The sequence below is a fragment of the Panthera pardus genome, unplaced genomic scaffold (assembly GCF_024362965.1).
Source record: "Panthera pardus isolate Hobbes unplaced genomic scaffold, ASM2436296v1 HiC_scaffold_26, whole genome shotgun sequence".
In the NCBI taxonomy this organism is placed as follows: domain Eukaryota; kingdom Metazoa; phylum Chordata; class Mammalia; order Carnivora; family Felidae; genus Panthera; species Panthera pardus.
Window position 1 is genome coordinate 1,592,781 of NW_026526832.1, and position 25,124 is coordinate 1,617,904.

Consider the following 25,124-nt stretch of genomic DNA (forward strand, 5'->3'; position numbering starts at 1 on the left):
TTTTTTTTTAAGCTCCTGTGTGTGTTTGTTCCCCATCCTGTTTTCCGTTTGGCTACTGTGACACCAGAATCTTAGATCTTTATCTCTGTGACTGTTCCTTTTCAGTTTCCTTCAGTAGCTTTTCTATGCCCCCCCCCCCCCCCTTAAGTGCTGACGTCGTCTTCGGTTTCCATGCTCAGCCATTTTCTTATTCCTGTCTGCAGTCTTCCTGCTTCAGTGGCCCTTACATCCCATTCTTGTGTATCTGGCCCAGATCCCTCCACTTTGATACTGTAGTGTCCTGGTTTCTCTTCAGAGTAAACCTTCTGCCTTTTTCTTTGAACTCCGAATTGTATTTCCAACTACCTCTTTGTTCTGTAGTCCTAAAGAGTGAGCATCGTGGAGGGTGTGTTGTGTGCTATTGTCACAGTGGTGAGGGGAGCAGATGTGCCTCTGCCCTCCTGGGTTTACTAGTGGAAATAGTAACCTCAGACTCCTGTCCCAAACAGCTTTCTTCCCTAAACACATGCACCCACACACAGCCCTCCTGCTTCTCCAGCAGCAACTCCTAGTGACAAATTAGGAGGTCATTGCGATTGTATAGGTAAAAATGCTGAAATCCTGGCCCAACCTTTCCCGTGTGTTTAACTAGCAGTTAACGTTTCTGTGCTTATTAGCTCACTTTGACTTGAAGCCTTCCATGGGTCCCTGCCTCCCTGGCAGGCAGCACTCTCATACCTCTGAGATCTCCCATCATTTACCATCACATTGCACTGTAATTATTTCTTTCTTCATTAGATTGGGAGAACCTTAAAGGCAGAGAATTACTTTCATCTCTGTGTCTCCAATGCCTAGCTTCATGCCTGGCATGAAATCGTCAGCATTCAAGAAGTATTAAAATAAACTAGTGAGTGAGGTACAACCAACATACTTTGGTGATAGTGAATGTTTATAGAGTAGAAGAAGCATCAGGGATGAAAGATTTCTGCCTCTGCAAACCAGGTGTACTGTGACACTTTTTTAGAGAGAGACCGCGAGTGGGGTAGAGGGGGAAAGAGAATCTTAAGCAGACCTGTTGCTCAGCATGGAGTCCAACACGGGGCTCGATCCCATGACCCTGAGATCATGACCTGAACCAAAATCAGAGTTGGGCACTCAACTGACTGAGCGACCCAGGCACCTCAGTACTCTGACACTTTTAAACAAGGTCGGGAAGAAAGAAGAAAGGGTGATTTTAGTAGAGGACAGAGGTTCAACTTGAAGTTGGGGAAGTTGGAAACAGGATTCTTCAGATATGGATTAAATATTTATTTTGGGGTGCTTTTAAAAATTTTCCTTGAGCTGGGAGATAGCTAAATGATCTTGTTTTATGTATTGGAGGGCTTTGATATTTTTTTTCAGTTATATTCCCTACGAGGTGTACACGTGTACCCAGTCCATGAAACATGAATTGGGATGGTGAAGTTTTATTTTGGTGTTTTGGTGATAAAAGTTCAGTCCTGCTCAGTTCTTTCCCCTTTAGCTGTTTGTGCTAACATTAGCCATCTTCTTTTCCTAGTGTTTAATGCCTGAGTACTTTGAACCTCAGATTGAAGGTATAAGTGAAGCTGCCTTAAAGGAAAGAATCAAGCTCAAAAAAGTCAGAGCTTCGGTGGACATGTTCGATCAGCTGTTGCAAGCAGGTGACTTGGTTCATTTAAAACACCTCTAGGAACATGGGCTTGAAAGTGGGCTGTGGTTTATGTGATCGTGCTGGTTTTGAGTACAAGTTACACGTATCTCTGCTTGATGATGTGTTTATGTTTTTAAGAGTTTAATAATATTTCCAGTTCTGCTTTAGCTTTATTTTTTGAATTATAAGTGAGATGGAGCTGTAACTTAGTTTATTTGTGCTCTTCGGCTATATTGTGTTGGCAAGTAGGGAAATTGTATAGCCATTCTTCCTTGGCTTCTGTTTTTAACTTCTGGCATGTACATATTGTATTCAGGTTTCTTGTACTCTTTAAGTATGTATGGAGGCATAAAACAGACAAGGAAGGAGTATTTAAAAAGGAAGCGCTAAATTGGGATATTGATTCTAGTTCTGACACTAATTAGCCCTGTGGCTTTGGAAAAGTCACTTAGTTCCTCAGAACTTCTGTCTCTAAAATTTTGGCTCTCTGAATTTGATCTGGATGAACCTCTGGTGGTATAGATCCAGAATGCATGACTTGTAAACTACCAGGAGAATGTACCTATAATAGCATCAAAGGCAGCAGCATTGTAAGTTTATGGGCTTCAGGATGTTGTTCAGTGATTGAGGATAAAAATGAACCAGACATAGAAGAGATCGAAACTGAGTTGAATTGCTCAGTATATTCTTGAACACAACAAGAAACATTTGCAGAAAGCTGTGTTTGATTTGAGAGTTCTGGTGTGTAGCCTGCTGTGGCATTGGATGTACGGATGAATTGCTGATGCACGTTATAATTTAGGGAGCCTTTTCCCTCTGCTTGTTGAATATGATAAATGTCTGGTAAGTGAAGTTCTTAGTGCTCAGGTCTGTTTTCCTCTAGTTTTATACACTGTGGAATGGGCACATGCAGACATTCAGTAAAGACAGTGTGTCAGACCCACACAGCTCGGAGTAACAGAACAAGCCAATATGCCATGGGATGGATTAGATGAAGTTTTACTATCAAGCCCCTAATAAGTACCAAACACTTTGCTGGGCATTTCACATGGTTAATTTAATTCTATAACATCTTAGGAGTTGCTGTGTTTTATAATAATTCTATAAAGGAAACGTTATTAGGTAATTTCTCAGGGATATACAGTTCTGAGATAGTAAAATCCAATCCATTTACCCTTCATAGCCTCGGTTCTCTCCACTCTGCTCTTTTCTACACTTTTAAATTCCTAATGGGCATTTTTTATCAGTATATTTTTTTTAGGAAAATGAGGGTACTTCTAAAATACTCCATTTCATATTTTTTCCTTTTTTTTCTTAATGTCAAGATGAAAGCATGTTTTCGAGTAACAGTTTTTTTAAAAGCTACTATTATTGGACATTTAGGCTAGTATTTCTAGGCAGGTATTCCAGTGAGGGCCTGGATCGAAGCGGAATAGTTTTGCTTGCATTTGTAAAAATGGAACTGAACCAGGGGAACTAAGTGGCAGTAATTTGCAGAGTGTTCAGTTTGGAGACCGTAGTTAAAACCATGAGCTAGTTTCTCTGAAGAGACAAGTATGTAAAATAAGTGAGCACACACAAAGGTCAGGCTTTGTCTTGTGTTTTAGTCTCTCATGTCAGATCACACAGTAGGGATGGTGTCCCTGTCTGCATCACTCCAGGTGTTTGAGTTGATGTGGAGTGCATACTCATGCATTCTTAGGATGGTGGTTGCCACTATATACATAGGCAAGAAAGTCACAGGTTATGGAAAGTGAAGAATTTTAATCCAGTGAGCTTTAGTTCTTTGATGTTTTAAAGTTTTTTCCCCCTTTTTTCTTCTACCCACAGGAACTACTGTATCTCTGGAAACAAGTAATAGTCTCTTGGATTTGTTGTGTTATTATGGTGACCAAGAGCCTTCAGCTGATAATCATTTTCAGCAAAGTGAAAAATCAGAAGAATTGGTAATGGCTTTTGGCAGTGATTCTTAAAATTTTTTTGGTAGTAATTTCATGTCAAAGTGAGGCAAGTTCTTATGCCTTATGTGTTAGGATAGTAGAGATTTGTTCTGAGATGTGATGTGGTATACTAGCTTTGATAAAAAGTGGTATGGAGGAAGAAATATTTAATCAATTATTTTAATTTCGGTTCCCTTCTTAAAAATATTTTGACCTTGCCTTCCGCGTGCAGCTAAAGCTTTGACCAGAAATGTTTAGGAAGCCCCTCTTTTACTGTTATGTACAGTGACCACATGATGTGTAAGGAACAGGGAAAGACCCCCTGATCCCAGTCCTCTCAAAAATGCAAACATATGTGGGCATATAGTGAGCGTATGTGCTGGGGGTATATAGAACAGGATTGTGCCAAGGGCTGGCCTGTTGATAGTGAGTCCTATCTGACTTCTCAACCCAAGAGTTTTACTTCCGGAAAAAGATCCCAAGGGCACCCCTGGGTCCTGTGCACAGAGATTATATACCTCATTTTTATAATGTATTCATACTTAAAATTGCAAAAATGTGGAACACAGGCTGGATGTCCAGTAGCATGTGACTGAACTGTGGTATTGTTTGGTGTTGGAGAAGACTAGGTCTGTTCGGCTGTGGAAAGATGGATCTTACATTAATAAGTGAGAAAATAGGCTAGACAACATTCCATTTTTATAAAAGTATTTCCGTATGCATGAGGGGAAAATGAAAAGTGCTTTTCTTTCCATAAATGTCTAGTTTTCCTCCACCAGATGTGCATTATTTACATAAAAAAAAAAAAAGTCTTTTAAAACATGTAGGCAGGGGGTTGCTGTCAGACACTTCCAGAGTCTCTTCTCCTAGGCTCCCTGGTCTGGCTGGCCCTCTGCCCCCGTTGCCCCAGCTGTAGAGGCGGTGTGGACCTGCGCAGGGCCAGCCCAGCCTGCCTCACAATATAGCAGCATCACCAAGAGTGAGGTTTATAAATCAAGGACATGACGTTACTAGTCTTTAAAAAGAATCTTAGCTTGCGTTGGATTAGTGTTAGACATTAGATCCCATACCCAGACATGTCCTTTCTTGCTTTTACCTAATGAACAATATTTCTATGTGGGCCAAGCCAGATACAGCCAGATCAAACCAGGCTCTGTTGTTTGGCTTTCCAGTTTCTCTCTCTGGGCTAGGCTGTACAGGGTAATGACTTTATCTCTTCTCCAGGCTGTCATTTCTTGCTTTAAGGGCCAGCTTTACTTTGCATCTCTAAGTGAACTGATTTACGCTTTAGGAATTATCGGTTTTTTGAATGAACATTTACTGGAGTTTTCCTTCACCTTCTGTTGGATCTGTATTTCTTTTATTTTTCTAAAGTTTCGTTCACCTTTCTGTTTTTAAGTATTCTAGGCTAGGAGAATGCATTCTGCTGTCATATTTTGTTTTATTTCTGTTGATAATGGTTCATTTCAGGAAGAGGCCATAGAGGAAAATAATGAAAAATCTAAGAAGGCTGGCCATCAATTTGGAGTTACGTGGAGGTATGTTACCCATCGTTAAACCTTGTAGTGGGGTTTCCATTTGTGCATGGAATGTTTCTTGTCACCCCCTCAAGATACGCTCCTATGGTTTTCTAAGATATAATTTGTTTTTAGCATACAATATAAATATCACAATTGGTACTCCTGTGTATTTAGACCTCATTTCATAAGATCTTTACTTCTAACCAGCAGTATGATATTGACACTTCATTCTCCACCCCACCCATTTAACTTCATGTCCCCTTTACATGGTATTGGTTCCTTGGGTAGTTTCATCAGTGTCCTTCTGTGCAATATATACCTGTCACTCTGAAAGATTGGATAATTTGTTAACATAAGAATACACATAACACAACAGTGTAGTTCTAAATGAAGATTGCTGGTCAGCAAGCAGAAATACTCAACATTTCCAAACAAAAGTTGAGTAACATTTAACATTTGAGAAATTTAAGTGAGTAGGAACGTTTGAGTAAAAGAAAAGTATTTCACAGGGACATCTGGAGGAGGAAAGTTACTATTAATATCAAAAGTCTTTTTGGAAGTGTTAAATAGAATCCGGTATTTAATAATTTTCTATAGTAGTTAAGAACATGGACCTTGGTATATCATCCTGGCCCAAATCCTGGTTCTGATTTCCAGGACCTATTTGTAAGAGACAGAATCAAGGTACAGCATAGTCTGTATAACATGGATTATCTTTATTCATTTATTTGTTTTAAAAAAAAATTTTTTTTTAACATTTATTTATTTTTGAGACCGAGAGAGACAGAGCGTGAACGGGGGAGGGTCAGAGAGAGAGGGAGACACAGAATCTGAAACAGGCTCTAGGCTCTGAGCGGTCAGCACAGAGCCCGACGCGGGGCTCAAACTCACAGACCGCGAGATCATGACCTAAGCCGAAGTCGGACGCTTAACCGACTGAGCCACCCAGGCGCCCCTATTTGTTTTTTTAAAGGAAGAAGGAGAGGGGCGCCTGGGTGGCGCAGTCGGTTAAGCGTCCGACTTCAGCCAGGTCACGATCTCGCGGTCCGTGAGTTCGAGCCCCGCGTCAGGCTCTGGGCTGATGGCTCGGAGCCTGGAGCCTGTTTCCGATTCTGTGTCTCCCTCTTTCTCTGCCCCTCCCCCGTTCATGCTCTGTCTCTCTCTGTCCCAAAAATAAATAAAAAACGTTGAAAAAAAAAAAAATTTAAAGGAAGAAGGAGAGTAGATACGCCAGAGTGTGACATGTACACATGCTAGAATACAATAGATTCTGGAGAAACTACTTGCCTGTGGTTGCCTCTGGGGAACTGTATATGGTTGAAGGAGTGTGGGGAAACTTCGCTGTGTACTCTTTGCACAGTTGGCTTTTTTGTTTAGTGTTGTGAGTATATATTACTTTTTTGTAAAAGTTCTGGTTCTGTCACTTAACCTGCCAAGCCATGGACAACTTGAGGTTTTGGAGCCTCAGTTTTTCCCATTTTTCAGAATGATAACCATGTCTTTCATGCACGTGGTGGTAAGAATTTTATGTGTATAAAGTGCTTGGCACAGTGCTTGGAACATTGTAAACTCAGTAAATTGTGGTAGCTGTTGGTTTTTCCAGTTTCCCTGGTTGACTATTCTTCCTGTGTCTAGGGCAAAAAACAATGCTGAGAGAATCTTTGCTCTAATGCCAGAGAAAAACTCACATTCCTACTGCACAATGATCCGAGGAATGGTGAAGGTAACATGTATTTATTTCTGTACTATTGTCTTTAATTTCTACTAAGTCAGGAATTTTTACTCTCAGAACTATTGTTCACTGGGCCAGAAAATTTGTTGTCTTGGGGGCTCTCCTGTGCATTGTAGAATGTTTAATACCTCCCTGTTCTCTACCCAGTTCATGTCAGTACTTCATCCTCCCCAGCCCCCAGTTGTGACAACTAGAAATATCTCCAAGAATTACCAAATGTCACCTGGGAAGCAAAATTGCCATGCAGTACAGTATGAACTTCATGAGAACTGAGACTTTGTTTGTTTTGTTTATTACTGTATCCCAAGCCCTAAAACAGTAGACATTGCAACTGTTTCTTAAGTAAACAAGTTGGATGGTATTTAAGTTTTATCCTGTCTTCCAGCACCGAGCTCTTGTGCAGGCATTAAACTTGTACACTGAATTACTAAACAACAGACTGCATGGTAAGTGTGTTTGGAGAATTTCCCTCCCTCCTTCCTTTTCTTCCCTTAAGAGTCTGTAAATCTTTGAATCCATGAAATTTTTGCATCTTGCCTCAATCATGGGCTCACTTTTAACCTTGTGGTATTGGTGGTAAAAGCAGGAGGAGAGTTCCAGAGAAGGGAGAGAGTGTCTCGTTTTGTGAGCACATGGTAACGAGCCAGGAGCCATATGTGCATTACTGCTTTGCCTTAAACTAAGCTATTTAGGGATAAGTCTTGAACCCAAATTTTGTTAAGGTGGTTTTCCTGTTTTACAGCTGATGTGTACACCTTCAATGCATTGATTGAGGCAACAGCATTGAGCATGAATGAGAAATTGGAGGACAAATGGAATAAGATACTGGTAAGGGGAAACCGTCATTTTGTCTCCTAATACGCCTAAAGTATCCTTTCCTAGAAATACAGGGGGTAGAGATTGAGCATTTTCATGGCAGATACTGCTCTGCTGGGTACTCAGCGGTTACTTGTTTATGCCCTCCTAGCAACCCTGTAGTTTAAATAACTGTGTCTTGTATGTGAGAAGAAAAAGTTATTTGACGCAGAGTCGATGGCTAGAATTCACAAACACCTCTGTTGCTTTATTTCTCGTAGTATGTAGTTTGTTTTTTTTTTTTATTACAAACATAATGCATATTTCCTGAAACATTTGTATCTGGTAAGTTTGAAAAAACTTACTTGGGTTGTATTAGGGATAGAAATGTTTTTGTTTTTATACCATACTGCTCATTTAAAAAAGGAAAACAGCCCGGTTCATTCTAGTCTACGCTTTTGCTTTATGAGGCAGGGGGCGAAGACAGTTGGACATCTTGATCAAGCGAGGTGCGGTGACTGAATAGAGTGAGTTCTCTAAAAGGCAAAGTCACTGGCCCTGCTAACTAATAGATAATTCTTAAATTAGGAATATATTTATTAAATTACTTTAGATCTAGCCAGAGAATCAAATTATTTTTTAGTGTGTAATATTGGTTTATTGGACAAATTACCTACCCAGGCATAAACAAGACTTAACACTTGGATTTATCTAGGAGCTGCTGAAAGAAATGGCTGCCCAGAAGGTGAAACCAAATCTACAGACATTTAATACCATTCTGAAATGCCTCCGAAGATTTTATTCATTTGGAAGATTGCCGGCCTTACAGACCTTTCGTGAAATGAAAGCCATCGGAATAGGTGAGTATGTGCCCTCATGTCCTCCTCTGGAGACTGGGACGATGCTGACCAGAGATCTTAGATCCAAACAAGCAAAAATAGACACTAAACTCTTTATGCTGTGTGCATAATATGTTGAGAATTTCCGTTCCCCCATTTGGTACATTAATTACATGTATTTATTAACGGCGGGAGCTCCGTTATCTTCATGTTCTTTATAGCAAACTACAGTATTCTTTTAATATTTTAGGTAGTTTTCTGTGGATTTCTTTACTCTGGGGAGAATTGTTCGCTTGAGTTAACTAGTTTTAAATCCCATGACACTTGCTAGCATAATTAGGTATTTGAACCCAAATGTGCTATTGTATTATGTAGTTTTCAATAAAAAATTTTTAATTAATTTATTTATTTTGAGAATGGGAGAGCAGAGAGAGAGAATCCCAAGCAGCCTCCATGCTTGCATGCTCCATGCTGTCATCATGGAGCCCAATGCAGGTTTTGATCTCACAACCTTGATATCATGACCTGAGCTGGAATCAAGAGTCAAGACTCTTAACCGACTGAGCCACCTAGGCAACCCTAGTTTTCAGTAATTATGAAAGGTTGCCGGGGACCTGTTCACTTTAGTATGCTTTAGTGCTCTTGAATAAAGAATCCTAGTACAAAGTACATTAGCTATAACATTTTAGTTAATATGTGTCAAGACTTTCTAAAAGTATTTCTCACTTTAATCAAATGATGCTAATCAAACGTTAACGTTAATCAAATGAGCTAGGAAATATCTTCAGAGGAATAGAAATGCATCTTTTTGTTTGTTTGAAATGCATCACCTTTTATTTAAATACCAAAATCAGTGTGTTTTTAGTTAACTGTGCCTCAGGAAGCTGTATTTTGGATATTTGTGTTTGACTTATTTCTTACTTTTTTCTGTCCACCTGGTAATTTGAGAACCCTCACTTGCAACATACCACTATATTATTCAGCTGTTTTATCAACATGGTATGTATGACGTTATACATGGTACGTATTATATTAACTTTTGTAGAAAGTTGACCCAGCTCCTTTATGTTTATGTGATTAATTGTTGTGGGCTACCTTCACTGCATATGATTTAAGAATAGAGAACTCACAAATTACAGTATCCTATAGCCTGAGCAAAAAGTTATTCTTAAAGGAAGTAACCTTGTTTGTTACTTAAAACTTGAGCTGGAGGGGAAATGTTATTAGTACATTAAATGTACTAACAGTGTTGATGTGCAATTAAAAATGGTCAGAAGGTGTGTTAGTCTGGACTTCTTTTGCCTCTGTAGGGCTGTGCTTTCCAGTAAAATAGCCAGTAGCCACACTTGTTTATTTCATTAAAATTAAGATTCCTTTCTTGCATTAGTACTAGGTAGCCCCATGTGACTGCTGGCTCCTGTATTCAATGATGCAGCAAGAGAACATGTCTGTTTTTACGGGGAGTTGTTGGCCATTGCTGTTCCATACCTGAGTTGAAATTTTAGCTCTGTCGTCTCCCAGCTATGCCAGAAGGGCCTGGATATCTATCCTGATAAATGCCATCAGGCTGTGATGATTAAGTAAACTGTGCACAGGGTCTTGTACTGGAAGGCACATAGTAGGCCATCACAGGCTGTGGGTTCTCGTTTGCCCCGCCCCAACTTGAGAAAGAACCCCTAGGTTCAGAAATGACCATTCCAGTCTTTCTCTCCTGAGATGGACTTTATAAAACAACAGAGAAAAACTTGATTGTGTTTTGGTGGGCTAATTTTACAAGATCCACACCACCTGTAGGGAAGATTTTTATCTTTTAGGGTGAGAGGAAGAGTAATTGACTTTATCTTGGACATAGGTAGTTTCCACAATAATCGTATCTTCTAAAATTTTACTCAACCTTGGCGACACTGTAGTGAAACTAGTATTTCTGACCCCAGACCCTGTCGGATTTGTCTGTACCATCACACATCACTTGGGGTTCAGTTGCTAACCAGAGTCTGTGGTGGAGCACCTGGGAACAGAGGGGCAGACACAGGGGAAGGGGGCCAGCTTGTCTTACATGTATGTAAACTGGCTACTTGCAGGAATATTTTTCGATGTTTGTTCAAAGGAGAAAGCCTAAAAAATTAAAGGATACATATAAAATTATTATGTAACCAATAAAATGATTAGGAATGCTAGCAAATTTGGAAACATGCTCGAGGAAATTGTAGAAATACACCTGTACCACCATTAAAACTACATATTCACTTGTGTGTGGATAAGGTAGGGAACAGATTTGGATGAATAGTGGGATACGTTTGGGAATTGTGTAGATGCGTTTTCTGACCTATTAGTACCACTCAGTTCATGTGATTGTAAAAGGATTGCCTATGTCCGTTATTTCTACTGTTTTTTCTTGGCTTTTTCATCCTGATTATACTTAAAAGCACAAATGATTACTGGCAAAAAAAACATGTTTGTTTTTCTAAGTAGGCGGTCTTGGTGAGGTTGTGTGTTTCCCATTTCAGTGAAAGTGAAGTTTGAGACAAGACTGAGGAGGAAGGGAAAGTCTCCGCTGGGAGCACATAGACAAAGACCTGTGACTGTCCCAGATCGGAGAGTTGCACCCTGTACTGTGAACCTCTCCTTTAGCAAGCACGTGCCCCTGCCAGCTGTACACCGTGCCGTGTGCTGGGGCAGAGGAGCAAGTGTGGCCCTTTGTGCCAGGTGCTGTGTGGTTGATAGTGGTACAGAAGGAGAGTCCTAATAAGACCTGTGTGCTTTTGTATTCTGCAGAAAACCCTTCAAAAGGATCATCCCTCATAATCTACGATATTATGAATGAATTAAAAGGAAAGAAATTTTCCCCGAAGGACCCAGATGACGGTATGCACAGAATCACTTGTGTGAGACAAAGAGCCTATTTTCTTGTCAGTGATTAGAGGCCTTGTGATGAGGACAGGGTTTAATTTAAAGTGTGTTGGTTTATTTTGGGGGGGAGGCAGAGAGAGAGAGAGAGAGAGAGAGAGAGAGAGAGAGAGAGAGAGACTCCCAAGTAGGCTTCGTACTGTCATTGAGGAGCCCAGTGCTGGGCTCAGACTCAGTATCATGACTGAGCCAGTCTGACACTTAACCATCTGAGCCCCCCATGCGTCCCAGAGGACAGGTTTAACTTAGCTTAGTTACCTTACGGGTGGTTATTCTGAGGAAGCCAAAACGTGTGGCACGTTGCTGTATACTTCCCCCTGTGGTTTTTATTCCTTCAGGTTTAACTTACACATTGACAGTTGGGTTGCTAGGGTTTTTATTAATGCTGCTCACTTAAAAATATATTTTATCCATTGTAACCAAGACTTTGTGAACTTTGATTTTCAGATATGTTTTTTCAGTCAGCCATGAGAGTTGTAAGTACCACTTCTTCTTTTTTGCTTTCCTTTTATCCACTTCTTAAATTCATCTGTAACTGGGGTTGGAAGGTGAGGAGAAGGGGCTTTTCCCTGATTATTTTTTCACTTCCTGAGTTTTCTGTTTATGTCTTTGATTCTAATTTTTTTTCTTCTTAAATTCTATACTAACTCATATAGCACCTCTACCCTTTGTTGTATACATTGTTTTTTTTTTCACACCTCTGTTCGGATAAGGTTTCAGGGTATTTCATATTTTCCTATTGATGACCTTTTAAATTGATGACGGTTGTTTCGAATTCTGGTTTTTCATTTTATGCTAATCAGTGGACGTGGATTAGCACATCCTGTTCCCTAAGGATAATGCTTTCCAAAAGTTTAGTGTGTATCCTTGCAGGTTTTTTCGTTAGGTGTTCAGACATACACAGCCAGATAAATTTCCGTGGTATTTTGTTTGCTGATAGCAACATAGTATTTCGTAGGCGGGAGGACTACAGTTTACTTAACTCTTCTCCTATGAGTGGGTTTTGGAGTTAACTTCATGGGTTTTTTGCAAATACAGTGATGCTGGAGTGAGCACTCCATCTGTTTTTATGCACATGATCAAGTGTTTTCATAGGACTGATTTCTAAAGGTGTAATCACTAGATCAAAATCATTTTGTGGGGCGCCTGGGTAGCTCCTTCAGTTAAGCATCTGACTCCTGGTTTTGACTCAGGTCATGATCTCACAGTTTGTGAGAACGAGCCCCATGTCGGGCTCTACACTGATAGCTCAGAGCCTGCTTGGGATTCTTTCTCTCCCTCTCTCTGCCTCTTCCCTTTTTGCATAATAATATTGTATGTATATGTGTATATGCTATATAATATAGCATTATATGAACATTAAAAAATTTTTTAACTTTCATGGAATTGGGGAGTTTGCTTTCATTTTTTCCCTTCAATCTTACAACTCATTTGCTGTCAACCAGTAATAAATTGAATCAGCATAAATATTTCCATAAGTAACTATACTTTTTAATGTAATGAGCCACTATTTGGTTGATAAATCTCAGAGTGATGCTTACTGCTTGCAAATTTTCAGTGCTCAGTTCTCAGAGATCTAGAACTTGCTTACCAAGTACATGGCCTTTTAAACACCGGAGACAACTGGAAATTCATTGGACCAGATCACCGGCGTAATTTCTATTAGTAAGTGTGTTAGAAATGTATCCCTTTGCATTATTGGAGCCTCTTTAAAAAGCAACCGTCAGTCATTTCTGCAAGTAGGAGACTATTGGTAGCCCTCCTATGTCATGTCTGTAGGCAGCATGCCCCTAACTTGATGGTACATGTTAATTGAGCACTTGGAAATTGAAGCAGTGGTAAAACTGATTTGCCAGACTGAGATGTCTGGTGTGGATCTTTTAGGATATTTTTCTTTGTAACGCTTCAAACCCACGTGCCTTTTTCCTCCATGGCCTGTTTTATGTTTTTGAATATCTGGCAGGGTAGGTCCCTAAACATTTCAGCACAGCCTCTTGTTTAAAGACGAAGATACAGAGATGAAGCCCAAAGAGACTCCTTAAAGGAGCTTGACTTCAGGTAGATAAAAACAAGAACTGAAGGAGGCAGCCTGTTAATAGGTGTGTGGTGATTGTCTTCTGTGTGTCCATCTCCTTGCTTCACACTGCATCCTTTGAAAGTGAATGTGGCAGACCACTCCCTGGGAGCTGAGCACACCGAGGAGGCAGTCATGAATGGCTAGTTGTGCAGAAGAAGGTGTCGATCAGGAAGTCCAGAAAGCATAGTTGGCACCCCCTGGCTCAAGTATTGTCCCATGTAACTTGAAATTGTTTGTTACTTACAAGTGGATTTTAAATTCTGTGTAAGATGTCATCACGTAACAATGCTGTAATTTAATCTTCTGTTGTTAACGCTCTGAGACTAAAACACACCTTTTCTCACCATTACAGTTCCAAGTTCTTCAGTTTGCTTTGTCTAATGGAACAAATTGATGTCACTTTGAAGTGGTATAAGGACCTGATACCTTCAGTAAGATGATTCATTACTTATCACTGTGGATGTGCTTGTGGGTATCTTTGCTGGTTAATACTTTAAAAATACATTTGTATTTCTCTTAATCAGGTATTCTTTCCCCGTTCCCAAACGTTGATAGATCTTCTCCAAGCACTGGATGTGGCCAACCGGCTAGAAGTGATTCCTGAGATTTGGAAAGGTTCGTTTCGGCTTGTATGCCCAGGCCCATCTCATTTCATCGTCCTACATTTTGATTAACAAACATGTTAATATTGTTAGGGACGGAAACTTCCATTTGTCACTAAATTGAATATATATGTAAGTTGAAGTCTGCTTCATGGTCCACTGGCTCATGTTGCACTGCACGAGTAAAAATGCACTGAAAGTGACTTAAATCCATTCCTTCGTGACAGGAATGGTAGAGCTGTGCATTTGTCGTGTGACATGACAGAAGATCATCGCTGATTACATGGCACGCCCTAGATTTAAATTCAGGTCCACAAACGTAATCCCCAAAGCCTAGGTTCTGTGTTATTCCTCTGTATCATGCTGCATCGTTGTGACTCAGTTGTTAAGAAGCCACTTGAATTTCTAAGAAATAGGCATGGTTGTGGGTTTCTGTGTATAAATTGGCTGCAGAAGATGCTGTGTGTCCTCTGTTAGGGGACTGTGATTGCAGCATGAGTTCCTGTCAGCTTCAAGTTTCCATGTCCGAACACTGAGACTAGAGCCCTGCCCTACTTCACAGGATTGCTTAAGTGGTTGTTACCTGTTATAAAATATCACTGATCACCAAGTGCTGTAAAAAAAAGTGTCTTATATCACACGGAGTTGGTAGCTGCTCAAGAGTAGTGCATATGCTGTGGTTCACACTTGACTTGGGAGCAGGTTACTGGCTTCCACTGCTCCTTCTGTTCTTACCATGAATTATCCTAGTGGTGTCCTGGAGGAAAGAGTGTCAGCAACTTTTTTTTACCCACCAAAAACTACAACGGTGGACAGAGGTCTGCCAAAGAGTTTCGGTATTATATGACAGTGATCACTTCTCATTATGTTCCTTTCTGTTTCCAGACAGTAAAGAATATGGTCACGGTTTTCGCGATGCCCTGAAAGAAGAGATTCTGATGCTCATGGCAAGGGATCGGCACCCACCAGAGGTAGGGTATGTCCAAATTCAAGTTAGTTTACAGTAATCAGATGTGTACTGACCGGTATATTCTCAGAGGACTCTGTAAAGGTAATTTCCTTGGTCTCATCTAGGGAAACCTGGAGAGTTCTGCCACCTAAACCCAGATTTAAAGTCTACATCTAAATATACCCAACCATTAGCAGAATCTCTTCTAAAGTCATCTCATTTCTCTGGTCCAAAGTAAACAACATGAAAATAGTTTCTTTCTGCCCTGACAATAGCTTTTTTTTTTTTTTTTAAGTTTCTCTCTGAAAAGAAAACACATGTTCTTTTTGAAAGATATGGCCAATTTGCAAATTATTTACCCCAGAGCAGGGCAGGGTGCGTTCTTTTTTCTTCACTTTGTTACTTGTGTACCATACATGTGATGTGGTCCAGTGGTAAAATGGATTGCTCAAAAATGTTAATGCTTCAGTGGAGTCTCCTGAACTTAAGATTCTCATAAAACCAGTTAGGCAATTCTGCTGATTCTTAGACCCTCTCAGCTTCAGGTGGCGTTTGCTGACTGTGCTGCCGATATCAGATCTACTTATGAGAGCCAAGATGCCAGACAGACTGCTCCTGATTGGCCAGCCAACGCTCTGAACTATATAGCTGTCCTCTTTTTAAGGGGAGGGAGGATCCAGGAAGCCTGGTGAGTACAAAACCAAAAGCATAAGAAGCCATTTGTACTTGGATCTCAGAGAACATTTGCCCTGGCCACTAGAGTTTTTCTCATCTGTATGATGTATAATCAGAAGACAGATGAGTTTTCTACATACTGTGTTTTCTCTGGGAACTACAAATACCAGCTGAAAAGGGAACTTTAGGAAGAAGACCAGTATAAGTGTATACAGTGTATTTAAGAAAGGACATGGTTTAATGGGCTAATTTTCTCTTTCTGACCTGTTTTCTATATCCACGGGCAAGTAAGTCACTTGTCTGTTAACTTAAATAGAGTGATCAAAGAATATTTTTGGAAACGTTTTAGGCATTTGGTTTATCCAAGTGTTTCACTTGGGTATAGTGGCCCTACCTCCCTGCTTAAAATGCAGGTTGTGCATTTGGACTTCAGGAAACTGGCATTTATAAACATGGCCTTAACTAGAACCATCTTTGGTCTGTGTCACTTCTGTGTGTTCATCAGCACTTCATTCACATACTCATTTTTAGTATTTGTGGATGGAAACTTTACATGCGTTCCTTTTTCCAAAAGCAGAGAAGTCAACAAAAGAATACTTTGTAGGAGTGGTCATAGTTAGGTGGTGTTGCTACATTTTGTTCTGGAGAGAAATGTGTATTCTAACAGTAAGTAGAGTACATGCGTATGGCTTTTTCAACACGGGAGAGTAACTTAATTTGAACATAGGATTGCCAGCCCAAAATGTGGCCGTTCACTGTGTTCAGGAAAAGCTGGTGAAGGAAGGCTTTACTGCCTACACTGGTCTTGGGAGTGTGAATCACACACACGGCCTACTACACTGCTAGTGACCAAAACATTTGGTGGTCAAGTTTGTTAACTCAGGTTGACACTTGTTACGAATCAGGCTATGATGATTGGCGCAGGGGTACGGACCTCAGCTGAGTCATGGGAGCTGAATGTATGTGTTTCTCCTTTGTCCTGCATGTGGCAGGATGCTGGTGAGCACTTACAGGAGACTGATGCCTCAATCTGAGCCTGCTCTTCGCAACATAATTCTAGGACACTGACCTCATTCTGGATTTTAAGAGAGGAAAGAGATCATTCTCTCTTGGATCCCTCTCTTCCAGCTGCCCACGGGATGTATTCCTTCCCTGGGTGGACTGGAGTGATCCTCTAGAAGAGGATAGACCCCAGCAATTCTGAACACTGGCAGATCACATTTGCCTGGGAAACTTGACATGTACATATGTGAAGTTTGGAGGAGGGAGTTGAAGCACCCAAGGTGATTTTGATGTGAAGACAGGGCTGGGAGCGAGCAGAACTCACAGACATATGTCTTCAAGGGCTAGTACTGGGAGGAGAAGAGCTATGGTCATCGGATCGCCATGTGTTCTACTTGCATTTATAATCTTGCTCCTGTCTCCTCTTGAATAGGAAAATGTTGGGGCTTTTCAGGAAGCATAATAAGATCCCTGGGTAAGTTGAAGTTAACAGACCTGCCTGGGTACGTCCTAGAATTAACTGCACGGTCTTCACTCTTACCATGGGGTAATTGGAATTTTTTCACCTGCCTCAGCATTCTGATAGACAAGAAAATGCACAATTGCTCCCACCATCTAGGGCATCCTGAAACAAGCACTGTTTTTAATCTGTACTCAGTGATTATAACACACTGGCAAGACACCGAATAGATCCTCAGTGATGGCATACTGGACCAATGTTCATGATCCCTTTGGCTCTTTAAAGTTAGGCTTCATGTAACTTTACCTCCAGAACTACTGTTGAGGATTTCATGACTCAACTTTATAAAATGGTAGATTTTGCACATAAATCTTTGAGGGGTTTCGTTGGGGAGTGTTGACATTTTGCCTTTCTTTTACAGAAATGAGTTGCTGGATGAGTTTATGGACAGTGCAAAAGCATCCAACAACCCTGCCCAGGCCATTGAGATAGTGAAGCTGGCCAGTGCCTTCAGCTTGCCTGTCTGTGAAGGCCTCGCCCAGAGAGTGATGGCTGACTTTGCAATCAGCCAGGAACAAAAGTAAGTTCTGCACCAATACCATAAAGGAAAGTGATACAGACCAGACTGTCCATCTACCCGTTCACTGCTTATAGCTTTCTGCCTCCTGAATTTTCTTCTTTGCAAAGTCAGTGTGTGTTAAATTTAGCTGCTATTTTATTTGTCATAGGAGTCAGAGGCCTATAGATGTGGCTCTTGGAACCTTTTCCCTTGTCCTTATAGTTGAATGCAGCTGCAGAGTCCCTCTCCCCCAAGACTGAATTGCAGTTGTAACCTTCCAGTTTATTTTCCTCACAGAGAAGCCCTGAGAGACCTAACTTCACTGACCAGTGACAGCGACAGCGACAGCGACAGTGACATCGGTGAAGGCAAATGAAAGTGGGCAAATCTGCAGCTGTGACCTAGCATAGCTGAACTGACCATATTGTAAAGAGAGTACGGATGGTGAACTTTGAATAACAGTCAATACAACATGGATGGCCTGATTTAAATTCCTAATTTGATACTTACTATACCACCCATTCAAGGTTTACTACCACTTAAACGAAAGCATCACTACCATTTTCGTTTCTTCGGACACATTGTGAGGACACAGTTCCTGGTTTCAGCACAAGCTCTGTGTCCCTGCAGTGTTTGTCAGCCAACTTGACACTGTTCTCCAGTGTGGTTCGCCCTCCCCAGGTGTGGACTTGGCCTCCGTTGGCTGATGCTGTGATGCTGGTGCTTCCTCAGTCTTAGAGGACGTGTCTGAAGGTGGTTTGCGTACGTATTACCATTGATACTGGGTCAGTATCCCAATATCAGGGATACAAAGAGGTGCAAAATCGTGCATCTTCGAAACGATTAAACAATGGCAAAGGGCTGCACAAATGGGGAAATGAAGGCTGTAAATAAACTCCAGTAATGTATTTGCACGTATTTCCATTACTTTACATGGCTTTTGTTTTCCCCCAGCCATAGGACTTGCACAAGAGTGCTTCATCTCCCTTTCTTCCCTGTGTGCTGGCACCTTTAGTTGGGCTCTACTCAAAGTCATTGAAAGTGAGGACTTGTGATGAAAAAGGACTGAAATGAAGGTTTTCTTGATGTGATTGTATTGCTGGTGATCATTGCTGGTCAAAAACCTCTACTTCTAGCATTTGTCTCACCACTGGGACTTTGAAACAGTATCAGAAGCAGCCAGGACCCTGGTTTGCAAGAGCAAACCTTATCTTCACCAGGGCTGCTTCCACAGGCTGCTTTGCTCATACCTGGTCCCAGATTTACTGAGGGACCCCATGAGTTCCCCACTGATGAACAGCCTCATCCTTACCGTGCCAGAGTTGGCACTGATGGGCTACAATATTGTGTGTGTATAGGTCTGTTCCCAGCTCCATTCTGCATCCTCTCTAGCCTGGACCTACTCCTGCATTCTCAGAAACCTAAGCATGGTTTCGTGTTCTCTTAGAATGTTCAGTTTAAGACATCTAATCGAGGGACAATGAAGGCAGGGGAATGACACAAATTAGCTACTTAAGCATTCATGTGTATTGTCCCATTAGACTCTTGATAAACCAAGGCAAATGAACAAGAGGACAATTAAAGCAGATTAGCCTTTGATCTTGGTTTACAACTTCGAGGGAGACCTGGCTTCCTGGAAGCTTCTGTTAACTCCTTCCCATCTCACCTACAGATGCCTGGCTCTCTGCATGGCCAAATGCTCATCGCAATCCTTATAAATGTGGTACTTCTCCCCTTGCCAGGCCCCAACTGAATCCTCAGCATAGTGCTTGGCAACTAGAGTTGGTGGGACAGAGTCCCATCTGGACTGATGTCATCTGAATTTGTAATGGATTTCAGTGTACTTCAGTGGTTTTAATTGCTTCAAACTTTCAGAAAATTAGGCCTATAGGATTGGTATCCATTTTTTTTTTTATTTTTTTTTTTTAATGTTTATTTTTGAAAGAGAGCATGAGCAGAGAAGGGGCAGAGAAATACGGAGACAGAATTTGAAGTAGGCTCCAGGCTCTGAGCTGTCAGCACAGAGCCCAATGTGAGACTCAAACTCATGAGCTATGAGATTATACCCTGAGCCAAAGTCAGACGCTTATCCAACTGAGCCACTCAGGTGCCCCTCCATTCTCTCATTTTTAGATGTTTATTCACACACTAGTGAAATATTAGCCTCTAATACTAAAAGATGTTTCCCCATGCTGAAGTAAATAACCTAGCAATTTTTGCTTTTGGTCTGGCTCTCCATTTCAACTTGTAGTCTGTTCTTATGATTGTCTCTAAACTTGTAATACAACTCAAGTATTGCATTCCTAAAAGGCATTGAGTAAAATGAGTAGTGTCTTGGTCACATGCTACAACTCATTTTTAAGACCACTCTTCTAGGTCTTAACATTTCCCTGATGTTGACATTTTATATAGGAAAAATTATAACTTAAAATTCAATTCAACATTTTAAACAAAATGGTATGAGATGTAAGATTTGGGTTATAAACCAATCCAGTGAAGACCAGAACCAAGTTTTAAAAAGCGCTGGAGCATTAGTGGCATATAAAGCAACCAAGTTGGTCAGAAAACAGGCTTTTGGAAATTGGGAACTGAGGACAGTTTAACTATTTTTCAGTAACCTAACAAAAAAAAAAAAACAGGAGAAACCAAAACATCAGAAGAACTAGGATCAAGACCCATGGAATGGCAAGGGTCAAAGGAGGAGTCCTGTTACCTCTGAATAAACTTGTCCACTTTGCCTCGTATCACCAATGTGTGCAGACTAGAAATGCAGATTAGGGGTTCAAAACCTCTGAAGACTAGCGATAAGATGTACTCTTATGTTGGTTTTAAAACTGCAGGGTTTGATTTTGTGGGTGATTAGAATGCTGAAATGGATTAGAAAATCAAAGTACATCACTGCAGTAGAGTTGTTTTGTGATAAATTTTACAGTGCAGTAGAAATGTGTAGATACACATGTAGAAGTCTATCTGGTCATGATGTAAATTATTTTCCTGCTGGTAATAAAGTTTAAAAACATTGAAATAGGATATTTCTGAGATAGCCGTCAGTAGGAGCAAGGAAGTTCAGGGCAAGTTTATAGACTCCTTTAGATCAGGTCTTTAGAGGCAGAGTGGCAATTTACCAAAGGAGAGCTTTTGATTTGGTTGATGAGAGGCAATGTGTTAATAGAATGGCCAAAATAGGAGGTGCACAGGGTCTGGGTAGTGAAGGAATGTCCAGCCAGGCCCACGAAGCAGCCTAACTGTAAAAACACTGTCCATCTGATCCACACAGCTATGGACTTAAGACAATTTGGGACTACTACAGATCAAGCCCAAGAATTTACACAGCTCAGCAGGATTTCAACCTCTTAAACCAAGAATGTCCAAGAGGAATCAAGGTCTTGATAGAATTTATTCCCAGGGAAACCTAAACTTTGCCACCAGTGACAGTGGGATTTGTTCTTACAACAATGGCACTTCTCCGCTGGCTCTTGCCTCATAACCCCTCCAGAACTCCTTCCTCTTCCTAAAGATCCGGGGCAGTGTCCATACAGCTAGCTTGAACTTAGAAGGCAGTGAAACCACATCACCTACCCATACGCAATGGTAGAGTGGCCAAGTAAACCCTCTTTCTCTCCATCCCCCATCCATTCTTAGGTTCTCCTGCTGACCTCAGGACCCCTAAATGCATCAGGGGGGCCAAACCAGGGAAGCTGAGCTTTGGTTCGGGGAAATGGTGACCACTGGACCTGATGAAGAGTGATTTGCCTGATAATCCTTTTTATTTCCCATTTATGTATAACTCAAATTATCTGTTCTTCTGCACTGAGTTCAAGCAAGTTACTTTAAAACTGATGGGACAACTCATTTGGGACTTGGAGGCTGCTTTTTTCCAGAACCTGTTAAGAGAGCAGAGGATTTATATTAATGCTAAGCAATAGACCATGTGCCTTAAAAAGATGGTCTAAAACTGCATTTTAACTTGTTACATTATTTTGAAACTAAAAAACAATTTTAAAGCAAAGACCAGAGTTTTAATGTACCTGGAGAAAGTTTAAAATGCTGAGGGATGCTATCCTATCACACTCAAGAGTGAGGCAATAAGGTAACCCAATATAAGGCTAAAAATTGATAATGGAAGACAAATAATGATTTGCTTCACATGATCAAGTCCAAAGTGGCAGAGATTTAGAGTTTAAATGAAACATGCTAAAGTGAGTGGCCCTGCCCTCTGCCCAGGGCTATATCCACCTCCCAATCTTGTTCCTTTGGATTCTACCTCCTTGAAGAACTGAGAACCCAAGTAAAGGCCCTTTTCACTTGAAGCATTGCCGTGTCTTACTAGGCACAAGAAGAAAATCCAGGCCAGGTCAAGAGTCCCCTTTCAACATACTGTTTTCCAATATGCAGTGGAGGTAAGGAGGTTTGCTAATGGAACTACTAAAATTTGAAAGCCAGTGGTCTTATTTTGATTTGCAGACCTAAAATGAACCAATCAGTATTCCTAGGAGTTCAGATAATCCCATCTGATGAGAGTTATTTCTGGGCTCCTACAGAAATTTAGATTTCCTTATAATTGGTAGTATTTTACCTACTGTATAAATTACAAACACCTTTACTATGACAAACAAGTAAGTCAGCTTTACAAGTTAATGTATTTTGCAATTTCATGCCATTCCAAAGGGGAAGGAAGGCTGAATTTAAGAACAGCCTCATTATCCTCTGGTAAAAATCAGCTCACCGTAACTGCAGAAATTAAGAATCTACTTAGGAGGAACATAATGAATAGCATTATCAACCGAGGCCAAAATGGGACCAAAATATCCGCAAACCAAAGGGCAAGTGCCATGCAAAGTTAATGTAACAATCCAAATTCAGGGTCTGGCATTTACCCACAGAAATATAAAAATTCATCTCTCCTTCCTCCTCTATGATCTGCAGATACTTTGCTCAGATAAAAGTGCCTCCTCAGTCTGTGAACACATAAACCCCAACAAAAAATAATTACGAAAAAAATTTTGACAGTGTTGTCAAGGAATAAAAAATCAAAAGTTAGGGATTTGTTAATGTTTACCCCGTATGGCAGTCGTCTTAAGCTTCAGAGATGTGAACTAAAAGTTCTCTGGGTTTTTATGGCAATCCAGTTTAAGTATACCACAAAATTATTCAATCCCTTTTAAGATTCCAGACTCACCACCCCCACTTCAAAGAAGACATATTCAGTCCAAGTACCAGAAAGGAACAAGGTCAATTACCAGTGTTTCAGAACTGAGAGCTGTGACCTGTTTTGAGGACTGCTGAAATTAATTTGTGAGTAGAAAAGAAACTTATTAATAGGAAACAGATCAGAAAACAGTACATCACCTGTAGAAAGGGGCTAATAAGCAGTGGTTTGAAAAGTGTTTAATGTACACACACGGGTGTGTATATATTCGTTCCCAAGAGAAAAGACAACTTTTTCTTGTAGCACCTTAAAAGTTTCAGATACATACTACTTCTGGTGCCTTGTAATCACCAGAATGCCATGTCTCCCATTGTAAATATATTGGCATTTTGGCTTGTACGTCAGTCTTGAGTTTGAGTAGGACTCAGTTCACCAGAACCTTCAAAGCCACAAAGAGACCTTGCACTTTTGGAACCCAATTCACGGCCTGGAAACTGAGTGCCCAGGACTTCCTACTTCTGCTGTTGCCGCTTCTCAAGAAAGTTTTCCGCACATACAGCAAACTAGAAATGGCACTTCTTGAAAAGGGATATGCTACTCAGTTTTCATCTTTTTGTTTTATTCAGTTTGCTCCAAGGGCAAAATCAATAGTAATAGGGATCACAAACATTATTTTTGAATGGCTCACGAGCCTAATCAGTAAAACCTGAAAAACGGAAAATGTTACACAAGTTGCAAAGAAATTACTCCTGGAGTTCACTGACATGATAGCAAGTGGAAATAATATAAATGCAACAGGTGTTAACATTTAGAACAGTACTTATAACCTGCTCCTTTCTAGACAATTCTGGGACCCTGTTGCAAACCCTTCATATATCGCTGATTCCCATTCACGTAAAATAAGACTTTACAAAACTCTTCCTAGACCTTACTCTTGCTGCACTTGAGTGGTTCCTATTCCTACGGCGCTGGCGTATGCTGTCAGGATTTCCACTATCTGTTTGGTTTCTAGGGTCATTCGGGCCTCCTTCAGCCAGTCCTGGGCCACTCGTCGGGACTCCCCTTTCAGCTGGTTGACAAACTTTGCTGCCAGCTCCAGATCACCATGCTCAATGCAATAGGAGGCATAGGACAGTAATTTAAACGTGTTTATGTCCTCAGGGCAGAGCTCCGCTGGTGGCTTCAGTTGCTGAGGTGGGAATAAGAGCAAGGACTGCAAGTAGGAGAGGAAGTACTGGTATAAGCTATTTCTGGTTTCATCAATCATTGCTACCCTTCGGGCCAGTTTTTGAACAGCATAGAAACGGACTCTAAGGGTCTCTTCGCTGTACACCCCACGGGTCAGGGACTCTGGAGGGATAGCTGCAGTTAAAGCTTGGGCAAATTCACTATCAGAACAGTTGACTCTGATGGCCTCAACTGCACTACCCAGTGGAACAGTGGGCAGGTCTGCAGACGCGGTCTTCATGCTGTACTTTAATGCCTCCACCGAGAGCCACAGTTGGTGGGCTTTTCTGGCCTCCTCCTCAGCAACTGCATGACCTACAAAGAAAAAACAGGCAAAGAAACACATTTTTCTCTCCATCTGACTAAATGTCCTTCCCATACCTGCAGAGAACTGATGTAGATGTACCTGCACCCTCAACAGGCTAAATCCACACGGTAAATGATAGGGCCAGAGAGAGCCTCTTCCAACCCCACCTGACACTTATTTCTGGCATGTTCTTTCCGAGGAAGTCGGCCTCTTCATGAGGCAACACGGTAAACCTAACTTTTTAGTCAAGCCATGGAGAAAACTGGAAGGATGTATGTGCACAAGCACAAGAGAGTCTCTCCCCTCTTACCACACAGTATCTGATTCAAGGATAATTATTTCAGAATGTTTGAGGAAAAAAACATTTAAATTAGGCTAAGACTTATTTATGCTAAGGCCATCAGAAACTTCCTGCAAAGAATGGAAGACTTCGAGTAAACTTAATGGACTACGTGATCTTGAATCTTGCAACTTCCTAGGTATTTATTTTTATACTTATCTGACAAAGATGGCTCTATAACACCCCCCAAAAAAACCCATTTTATCAACATTCTGTCAGAACATTTCCCTTTCAGTGTGCCACGCTGAAGCCTCAGAATAACTACTGTCCGTTTGGTGGGTGGAATCAGCAAATAACCACTTCCAAACAGGGCTGGACAGCAAGCGTGGGGATACGCTGACCTTTTGCTCCACTCAGGGCACATAAGACATAACCAAAGTGTGCTGGGTAACC

General features: G+C 41.0%; 2 protein-coding genes and 1 non-coding gene across 15 annotated transcripts in view; 2 read left to right on the top strand and 1 right to left on the bottom strand.

The window, feature by feature from the left end:
- PTCD3 (pentatricopeptide repeat domain 3) overlaps positions 1-18,626 on the top strand; it is a 28,566-nt gene extending 9,940 nt beyond the window's left edge. Inside the window, exons 7-24 of one of the 2 annotated variants that reach the window (XM_019443912.2) lie at positions 1,538-1,661; positions 3,482-3,597; positions 5,062-5,129; positions 6,747-6,834; positions 7,229-7,289; positions 7,586-7,671; positions 8,354-8,498; positions 9,426-9,476; positions 11,253-11,342; positions 11,832-11,860; positions 12,943-13,049; positions 13,814-13,892; positions 13,986-14,076; positions 14,949-15,034; positions 15,552-15,700; positions 17,123-17,164; positions 17,571-17,729; positions 18,006-18,626. In XM_019443912.2, coding sequence (XP_019299457.2) covers positions 1,538-1,661; positions 3,482-3,597; positions 5,062-5,129; positions 6,747-6,834; positions 7,229-7,289; positions 7,586-7,671; positions 8,354-8,498; positions 9,426-9,476; positions 11,253-11,342; positions 11,832-11,860; positions 12,943-13,049; positions 13,814-13,892; positions 13,986-14,076; positions 14,949-15,034; positions 15,552-15,700; positions 17,123-17,164; positions 17,571-17,729; positions 18,006-18,084 — 1,650 coding nt within the window. In that variant the 3' untranslated portion in view covers positions 18,085-18,626. Of the gene's footprint in view, positions 1-1,537; positions 1,662-3,481; positions 3,598-5,061; positions 5,130-6,746; positions 6,835-7,228; positions 7,290-7,585; positions 7,672-8,353; positions 8,499-9,425; positions 9,477-11,252; positions 11,343-11,831; positions 11,861-12,942; positions 13,050-13,813; positions 13,893-13,985; positions 14,077-14,948; positions 15,035-15,551; positions 15,701-17,122; positions 17,165-17,570; positions 17,730-18,005 lie in introns of those variants that run through there. The other variant, XM_019443916.2, reaches the window with a different exon arrangement.
- LOC128773738 (small nucleolar RNA SNORD94) lies at positions 16,590-16,726 on the top strand. The gene has a single exon (XR_008418168.1). It is a non-coding gene; the product is annotated as a small nucleolar RNA SNORD94 (small nucleolar RNA).
- A 4,829-nt stretch (positions 18,627-23,455) lies between the features above and the next one.
- Positions 23,456-25,124, bottom strand: part of IMMT (inner membrane mitochondrial protein) — a 39,575-nt gene continuing 37,906 nt past the window's right edge. For all 12 annotated transcript variants that reach the window (XM_019443960.2, XM_053890909.1, XM_019443949.2 and 9 more), the window contains one exon: positions 23,456-24,399. In XM_019443960.2, coding sequence (XP_019299505.1) covers positions 23,786-24,399 — 614 coding nt within the window. In that variant the 3' untranslated portion in view covers positions 23,456-23,785. The remainder of the gene's footprint in view (positions 24,400-25,124) is intronic.